Here is a 10,188-nt window from a genome sequence, read left to right on the forward strand (position 1 = left end):
AAATATTTAGTGTCTTTGGAAAAATATGTCTAAAAAATCCATGCCTAAAGCTTTGACAGTCCTTGGCAAAATATGTTTAAGGTTCTTGAAAAATAAAACCACGCCTATTACATTGATATTCTTTGGAAAAATAAGTTTAAGGTCCTTGAAAAAAAATATTTTTAAAAAATCCACGCCTATAGCATTGATATTCTTGGGAAAAATAAGTTTAAGGTCCTTGAAAAAATATGTTTAAAAAATCAACGCCTACGGCATTGATAGTCCTTGGAAAAATATGTTTAAGGTTCTTGGAAAATATGTTTAAAGAAACCACGTGACATTGATAGTCCTTGGGAAAATATGTTTAAGGTCCTTGAAAAAATATGTTTAAAAATCCACGCCTATAGCATTGATATTCCTTGGAAAAATAAGTTTAATGTCCTTGAAAAAATATGTTTAAAAAATCCACGTCTATGGCATTGATAGTTCTCGGAAAAAAATGTTTAAGGTCTTTGGAAAAATATGTTTAAAAAATTCACACCTACGGCATTGATAGTCCTTGGAAAAATATGTTTAAAGTCCTTAAAAAAAATGTTTAAAAAATCCATGCCTTTAGCATTGTAAGTCCTTGGAAAAATATGTTTAAGGTCTTTGGAAAAATATATTTAAAAAAACCCCGCCTATAGCATTGATAGTCCTTGGAAAAATAAGTTTAAGTTCCTTGGAAAAATATGTTTAAAACATCCACGCCTGTGGCTTTGATAGTCATAGCTCCAATAGTCTTTGGAAAAATATCATTCAAACCACTTTTGGTAGCTAGAAAAGTCCTTGTAAAATTATTATATTATTTTTTATTTCGAATTTTCATTCACAGTATCTTTTGTATTCCCATAGTCAGTTTACTATTATTATTTGTCATATTTGCTGCATTTAAACATTTTTCCAATTCATCACGAAGACTTTCTGCTTCCTGGAGATATAACTGGGAATATGTTTTAGTACATGTGTACTCATTATATCGGATAACTTCATATTTAAAACTTAAATATTGCATTTTATCCTTCGAAAGATTTTGTAATAAATGAGTTGTGGGTATAGCCTCTCCAGCCTAAAAATAATTTCAAAATTAAGATATTTTCAAAATGTTTCAAATTGTTTACCCCAAACTCACCGCATTATTCATACACTCAAAATATGTGTAGGGTTGACTGTCGTTTCGCCGACACATATAAAATCCCGAGCATATTTCATCTCTCAGCACATCCACTCTATCCAGATCTGGTTTCACTTGTCGATGCAAACAACTGGTGGCGTTATTTGAAATTCCAATACACCTCGTGTAATTTGCTTCGAATTCATTCGTTAAATTTGTCAATTTTATTGTATAAATCGAAAAACATTCGGCACTTCTTTCCGGATATTTGACGATACTGGCATTGGAGTTACGAATAATTTCAGCCAAATTTTGATTAACCATGGAAATAATTCTCAAACTATTGGCTTGTGAAATTATGCAAAATACTATGAATTTATACATATTCTCAAATTGACCAAATCAAGTGCTGCTATTGCCTGACTTTTCTCTACAAATGACTGCCTGTTTTGAAATTGCAATTTGTTTTAAGTAAGGAAATAATAATAATGCGAAAATAAAATCTTCCATTGGACTTGTGATCTGAGTGTCTGTTTAATTAATAATGTTTTTATGATTGTTTATCTGACATCCGAGGCTCCCGAATTGACGTTAAAATAAAAGCATTGTTTTTATGACTCAAAACGATGACATTTTTCATTGTTTTCATCAAATACGAAATTGCGACCAACAGATATATTGTTTGCATGACAAATTTGTTTCTTATCACAAAAAGTAGTATCGTTTTCCATTGAAAATGTCTTTGATTTCGGGGTCATAGTAAACGACTACATACACACTTGTTGATATTTCCTCAAAGCTAACTGCATCGAAACAGTGTAAGCTATTTACCTTTAGATTGTTAAAATTGTACATACATGCATTGCACAATTTCTTGAAAAGTTTCTGGCAAATGTCGCATTGTAGGTGGAATGTCCAATGACAGAATTCAAGCGTGATAGTGTGATTTTTTTATATTTGGCTTGAAAACCACAAGTGGCTATCGTTAGAGCACTCCAGCATTTAAATGTAAATAAATTTTTTGTTTCTCGTCGTTATCATCGCTCGTTACAGTGATACTTGTAGCGTAGCCCGACGTCAAGGAAGTGGACGGAAGAAAAAGCAACATCAGCAGAAATGGTTCGAAAAGTAAAGAAGTGACTTGATCGATACCCGCGTCGCAGTGGCCGAAAAATGGCTCGTGAGCTGAACATATCGCAAAGCCATTGAAATTCCAAAGAGTGCAAGAACTTACACCGCAATTGAATGAAAATAGAATCAAAAGAGCTTCGCTTGGCCGAAAGTGGTGAACTGTCGAATTTGGATTTATCCGATGAGAGAACATTCGTTGTCCAGCAATTTGTAAACAAACAAAATGATCGTGTTTACTTTCCAAAGAAGTCAGCTGAAAATGTGCACCTTCGGTTGGCCATCAGAACTCAAGCGCCGACCATGGTGATCGGCCCGCTGTCCGCCCGTATTAATCGACCGTGGCATCAGAATAAATGCCGAATATTATCGCGAATATATTCTGAAGGGTTAAATTAATTAAAGCCTTGGGCACACAAACATTTTGGCCGCAGACTTTGGACATTCCAACAGGACTCAGCACCATCGCACTCAGCACGCGCCACCCAAGAATGTTTACAAAATTTCCAGAGCACAATGACCACCAAAATCTCCGGATACCAATCCGTCGGACTATTGTGTCTGAAGTATTTTGGAAAGCAAGGTTGGCACTAAAAAATACCATAGTGTCGATCACCTCAAGCAAGCACTTCGCCGGGAATGGTTCAAAATACCGCGTGGCAACATTCGGGCAGCGTGTGACGGTTTCATTGGCCGTTTGAAGACCATAAATCGTGCCAAAGGTGGCCAATTCGAACAAATCTAAACTTATTCGAAAAGTTGATGCTATTTCCGACATTTTTTGCTTTCATTCATTAAAATTTAAAAACAATGTAAAAATTATTGCGTTTGACTTTGTTGCATTTTTTTATCTCACCCTGTATAGATCCACCATATCGTATATCGCCTATATAATGGTACCTCCCGATAATCGGTATTTTCCTGATTTTAGCCATATTCATCAATGGAATTGTCTAAAAACTAAGACAAGGAGTTCCTTCCGAATAATTTACCCGCTGGAAAGAATAGTCTACATAGGTCCACGATATCGTATACCCCCCTCACCCTCGATATTCGGTATTTTGATGGTTTTAGCCGCATTTTTGAGGAGTTGTTTCAAATTTCGTATTTTAAGTTTGAATCTCGTAATGAGTAATACAACCCATGGTACAATGAAGAGAAGGTAGGTCAACTTTGAAAAAATTTCAAGTATAGAGGTCTACCTGTTTGGCTTGTAATGTCAGAATTAGTATCAAAACAATAAAAAAATCAAACAACTTGCTGCATTTATTTTGAATAAATAATTGAAAACCGCGAAAACTGAATGAAAGGTCAACACTTCTTTTCAAAACCAGGTTCTATATATCTCTAAACGATTATTTCGCTACAAAAACTCTAGATTTTGTCGATGCATACGATGAAATAAACATTTGGAAAACATCCGAATTTGAATGTTTTCTGAACTTTTTTTTTTGTTATTGAAAAGAAAACACATACATAAACAAATAAAGATGACATATTAAGCCAAGAAAATAAAAAAATTGAAATCATATGGTATCATAGCCCTACCTTGATATCATTGTACCATGCTACAACCTATGACAAAAATTGTCTATGCAGGTCCATGTCTTCGTATAGCCCACATATAACGCTACCTCTCCATATTCCCTATTTTGATTTAATTAGCAACAATATTCACTGGAATTGTTTCAAATTTTATAATATTAGCGACATTATTCAATGAATTTGTTTAAAATTTCGTATTTGAAGTTCGGAACTACAGGCTATCACAAAAATTGTCTATACACGTCCACGTCTTCGTATATCCCCCATTTAATGGTTTTAAGTAGTATTTTTCTACGGATTTTGTTTTAAATTTTTCAAGATCCTTCAATGTGGTGGAGGGTATTAAAAGTTCGGCCCGGCCGATCTTAGTTCCATTTTTAATTGTTTTAATATAATACTTATCGAAGTCATATCGTGTACCATACAGAAATGTTATTTGGTTTATAATTGATATGATCTACTTCACATAAATTCCCAATATAAACTCTTTTGTTACGGGAGCTATACTAAATACACAAATTGGTGTAGGGTATCACAAAGACGGCTCCGCCGGACTTTTCGGCTTTCCTTACTGTTTTTAATATATAATATTTAAATGAGTGTCCTCCTCGTTAGAAGTCGTGGAATTTGTAAGACTATTTTTTACAACGTCTTCACAAATGATTAATTTTAAGAAAGAACGATTTTAAGAATATATTTAAGACTTTCTTGGCAAACATCATCTTTTTACGACCCTTTTATAACAAGGCAAAAAAACATCGTGATCCGCAAAAATATTTTGCACAAAATCCAACCATTAAAAATTGGTGATATTAAAAGAAGTTTGTATTAAAATTGCGTTAGAAATGAAGTGAGAAATGAAAAATCCACTCCTACCGCATTGATAGTCCTTGAAAAATATATTTAATGTCCTTGGAAAAATATGTTTAAAAAATCCTCGCCTACGGCTTTGATAGTCTTTTGGAAAATATGTCTAAGTTCCTTGGAAAAATATTCCTTGGAAAAATAAATTTAACGTCCTTGAAAAAATATGTTTAAAAAATCCACGTCTATGGCATTGATATTCCTTGGAAAAATAAGTTTTAGGTCCTTGAAAAAATATGTTTAAAAAATCCACGTCTATGGCATTGATATTCCTTGGAAAAATAAGTTTTAGGTCCTTGAAAAAATATGTTTAAAAAATCCACGTCTATGGCATTGATATTCCTTGGAAAAATAAGTTTTAGGTCCTTGAAAAAATATGTTTAAAAAATCCACGTCTATGGCATTGATATTCCTTGGAAAAATAAGTTTTAGGTCCTTGAAAAAATATGTTTAAAAAATCCACGTCTATGGCATTGATAGTCCTTGGAAAAATACGTTAAAGGTCCTTGGAAAAATATGTTTAAAAAATCCATGCCTTTGGCATTGTAAGTCCTTGGAAAAATGTGTTTAAGGTCCTTGAAAAAATATGTTTAAAAAATCCTTGCCTATGGCATTGATAGTCCTTGGAAAAATAAGTTAAAGGTCCTTGGAAAAATATGTTTAAGGTCCTTGGAAAAATATGTTTAAAAAATCCACACCTAGGACATTGATAGTCCTTGGAAAAATATATTTAAGGTCCTTGGAAAAATATGTTTAAAAAATCCACGCCTATGACATTGATAGTCCTTGGAAAAATATGTTTAAAAAATCCATTCCTCCATAAAAGAAGTTTGTATTAAAATTAAAAGTTTTTTTGTTACAAACCCTACTTTTAACCGTCAAGTTTGTGAACATCTGTTTTATATTATTTTGGTTAAGATAATTACCGAATGGCGTGATCAAACATTTGCTAAATTTTTTCATATAAAAACACTCATAAATGCCGGTGCATATATGTTTAACCAAACTCCCAGACTTCCTATCAGACACACGATATTGTATGGGTGGTGTATGTATGTTAATCTATTCTCAACACTGGCCATTGGCTTTGGTTAACCTCAAAATTTCATTCATTCACAAATTAAATTCAGAGGCAATTTGGTAAGACATCTTCGATTTGCTTGTGATTTTCACGACTACTTAACCCCATTTCTATGGGCCATGACCTTTTAATTAAAGAAAGTCTTTTTGAAGATATTTTTGTTTCGATGCGTCTCACAAAAATCCCAACGAAGAAGAAGAAGAAGAAAACAAAAATAGTAACAACAAAAGCTCATATTAACATTCCAAAACGATACGAAAGAAAAAGTTAAAGGAATTAGGAAAACAATTCACTTGCAATTCCGTGTTGAAGATGCCAATAGAAAAAGTGAATTTATACGAAGTTGTTGTTGTATGTTCTTCTTCTTCTTCTTCGACTTTTGAAAATTTAGTCCAATCTTAGAAAATCTCTCGGCGCTCTTTTTGCTGCTGCTTCTGTTGTCGTCGATGTTATGTGGCCATAGATGAATAGAAAGATATAAACAAACATGATAAATCACACATATCTTAAATATTTATTTATACGTTTTTCAAGATATTTAACATGAGATTTTTTTTGTCGCAACTATGAAATGGAGAGACAATCAGTGGTAGTGTGACAAATAAGGGGAGGGTGGTGTGTTGAGCTTGGTAAATGTCGATGAGTCGACAAATACCACTGATACCAAATTTGAAACAATTAAGTCATCCTCATCCTTAAACCAGTAAATAAAGTCTTAAAGTCGGGCGGGGCCGACTTTATGATACCCTACACCAGTTTGCATAATAGCAAAAAAAATTTTATGGGAAATTTGTGGGAAATAAATCATACCAAATAAGATAATAGATATAATTTAAAGTCCAAAGGGACCAAAAGGACTGAGGGGAATATTCTTCTCTGAATCGATGTCTACCAAATTTTCCGAGGCATTTTTGCCTTTTCAATTCGGGCTTGTATTACCCTTTTGGTGCATAGTTAACTTGAAATCGAATAAAGATATATATGGGAGCTATATCATAATCTGAACCGATCTCGATAGAATTTGGCAAAGGTATTTCTGAGCTGTATTTGATATATTTACCCAAATATCGTTGTTACAGAGTGCATATTACGGCTGCGGAGGACAAAAATAACAAATAGGATGAAAAGTATATATGGGAGCTGTAGCTATATCTGAAACGATTTCGATCAAATTTGGCATACTTATTTTCAGGCCTAATTTGGTCATATGTGCATTTCCGTACTGTTTGGTGAACAATTAAAGGCAAATCGGACGAAGATATATATAGGAGATATATCTAAATGTTGACTGATTATCTCCAATTTCAATAGGGTTCGTCCTTGGGCCAAATAAATAATTTGTACAAAATTTCATCTGGGTCGGACAATAAATGTGTAAAACTGTGTTTACAAAAATACATGGGCAGACCGACGGAAGGACATGCGTAATCGATTAAGAATGTTATTCTATGCAGATCATTAAAAGGAACTATGGGTCTATCTCGTATTCATTTGCCTGTTACATACAAATGCACAGAGACCTAATACCCTGACCTCCTTGTGGTGTAGGGCATAAAAATGATCCATGAACTTAATAGCAAACTCTACTTCTGTTAATTCGCCCACTACAAATGGTACTTTTCATGCGCTTTAAGTACGAATATCCAAACCCTCATTCGCACAATTTAAACGTGACTCTGATACAAATGTGTTGGGGCTGGACTGATTTCGACAATTCAGAATGGCCTCTTCGCAGAAAGGGATTAAATCTAAAAAAGTCGCATATAATTCGCATTTATATACCTTCCACCTCGAAAAGGAGGGTGTCATTTGCCATTCAATTTGTAACATCCCTAAATATTCGTCGTAGATCCCATAAAGTATGTATAATCATGATCAGCCTGATGTCTGTCCGTCTGTTGAAATGACGATACAGCTTACATTATTTGAAGTAAAGCTTCAAAATTCGTCGCAACAATTTGAATTGTGTTAGGATGGTTGGCATTGAATATGATATCAGTATCAGTCTACGTTTTGGTATAGCCGCCATATTACGGTACCTCCCGATATTCGGTAGTTTGATGATTTTTGCCAATTTCTTCCGCGGATTTGTCTAAAAGTTGGTATTAGTAGGTCATAATTGGTTCTTGCTCCTGTGGCGGAACATTGTATGTATAGGTCCACGTTTTCTTATAGCCCCCATCCCTCAATATTTTTATACCCCCCACCATAGTATGGTGGGTATATTCAGTTTGTCATTCCGTTTGTAACACCTCGAAACATACATGTTAGACCCCATAAATTATATATATCCTTGATCAGCATAAAATTCTATGTCGATTTAGCGATGACCGTCCGTCCGTCTATACGTCTGTGGAAATCACTCTAGCTGCCGATTAAAATAAGTTAGGTTGATAGAATTTTACTCAAATGTATATTGTATGTCCACAGTACTTTTGGTATTGAAAGTGGACCGTTTTTGTACAGCCCCCTCCACATTTTCGGTATTTTGGTGATATAAGCTACATTATTCACTGGAATTGTTTCAAATTTTGTATTTGAAGTTCGTAATGAATACTACAGCCCAAGACAGAAAATTGTCTGTGCAGGTCAATTTTCACATTTGAATATTGTAATGGCTTATGACAGAAGTTGCTTATGCAGGTCCACGTCGTCGTTTAGACCCTAATATGACGGCTACATTTGGCATTTTTAAGATTTTAACAGAAATTTTAATGGATTTTATTTATTTTTTTGAAAATTGCCAAATTCGTTCCAAATGGTGGAGGGTATTCAAAGTTCGGCCGGGCCGAACTTACAGCTTTATTACTTGTTTTTATTTTCAAATTTGGCATTTAAAACTAGGAATAGATAACAACAAATCTAATATAAAATTGTCTATACAGGCACCCGTTTTGGTATGGTCCCATATAACGGCTCACCCACTTTATATTTATACCCTACAACACTATGTGTTGAGGGTATTATAAGTTTGATTCGCCCAAAAATTATGTTACACCTCGAAATATTGTTTTCCCACATAGGAAAGTATATATGGATCATCCTATCTCGCCGAGCTGAGTCGATCTAGCTATGTATGTCCGTCCGTCCGTCTGTCCGTCTGTCCATGTTAATTTGTAATCACTCTACAGGTCGCAATTATGGCCCGATCTTCACGAAATTTGGAATGGAGGTCGGGGTCGACCCAGAATAGAACCCTATTTCTTTTTGAGATGATCGCCAAATTTAGGGGTTGAAATGGACCAAATACTGAAAAAATTTCGGATTTTGCAGTAGCTATACAGGTCGCAATTATAGACCAATCGACGCGGAATTCAGCATGTAGCTAGAGTATAGGGGAAGAATCCTACCAATTTGGGTGGTCATCGGATAATATTTAGCGGGTAAAATAGACCATATATTTTGTGTTGAAAAAATTCAAAATTTTTCATTAAACCGCGAATATTTGAAATCCCGGCGAAATCACAAAGCCATGACAAGGTTACTTCTGACCTTTACATTGATGTTAACATCCAACAAATCGGATATATAGAAAAATATGTGCGATATATATGTCTATCAAAGAAGATATGCTTGAAAGATCTCTTATATGTCGAGAACGGCTGAACTGATTTCGACAGTTCTCATTAATTCAGAATGGCCTCTTGGCAGGAAAGAAAAAACGTCTAAAAAATCGCATAAAAATATCTCTTTAAAGATGAAAATATTGATTTTGTAAAATTTTCTCATGTTTATTCAATTTTGTCATATTTTTGGCATATTTTCATTTTGAATTAAACATTTGGTAATATTTCTACAGCTAACAAAACTAAGTAGTTAGGATATCAGGATATCATATACAGATCGCATTTATGACCCGATCCTTACGAAATTTTGCATGGGGATAAGATGAGGGTCAGAATAGAAGCCTACTCTTTTTGGAGATGATCGCCATATATTTAGGGGTTGAAATGGACCAAAAAAACTGGAAAATTGTCGGCAGGTCGTAATTATCGCCCGATCCTCACGCACTTTTGAAAGGGGATTACCAGACATTGCAAAAGCCAAGCTGTTTTGGATGGCCATCCAAAAATATTCAATGTGTGAAATAGTTTGCCAACTTTTGTAGACAAAATACGAAAATGTCCATTCCAGAGACTTTTTGGAGAATTCACAAATGCAGGAAAGACGCACTTCTGACTATTTCGTTAACGCTGATTTCGTGGAAGAATATAGTCAAATGTCTGTATCTCATATAGATGCGTTTCAGTCAAAAGCCAATAATAAATGTTAATCTTTTGCCACTTCTGAGAGATTATAGGTCTTTGGGAAATATTGGTTCCAGATCTAGGAAGACCGTTTACGTGCAACATCTTCCAATAAATTGGAAATGAGCAAATTAGTTAAAGTTGCTATTATTCGAAAATTAGAGAACGAAACCTGATGGTTTTCTTTTATT

At 34.3% G+C, this 10,188-nt stretch overlaps 1 protein-coding gene across 1 annotated transcript; it reads right to left on the minus strand.

Moving 5' to 3' along the window:
• Positions 1-816: 816 nt before the first annotated feature.
• Positions 817-1,648, minus strand: LOC101891350 (uncharacterized). Its single transcript, XM_005183470.4, has 2 exons — positions 1,151-1,648; positions 817-1,087 (listed from the first exon to the last, which is right to left on the minus strand). Exons 1-2 carry the CDS (start codon positions 1,514-1,516, stop codon positions 848-850), a joined length of 606 nt encoding a protein of 201 aa, XP_005183527.2. The 5' UTR covers positions 1,517-1,648; the 3' UTR covers positions 817-847.
• Between the last annotated feature and the right edge of the window lie 8,540 nt (positions 1,649-10,188).

Source organism: Musca domestica, unplaced genomic scaffold, assembly GCF_030504385.1.
Source record: "Musca domestica strain aabys unplaced genomic scaffold, Musca_domestica.polishedcontigs.V.1.1 1, whole genome shotgun sequence".
NCBI lineage: Eukaryota > Metazoa > Arthropoda > Insecta > Diptera > Muscidae > Musca > Musca domestica.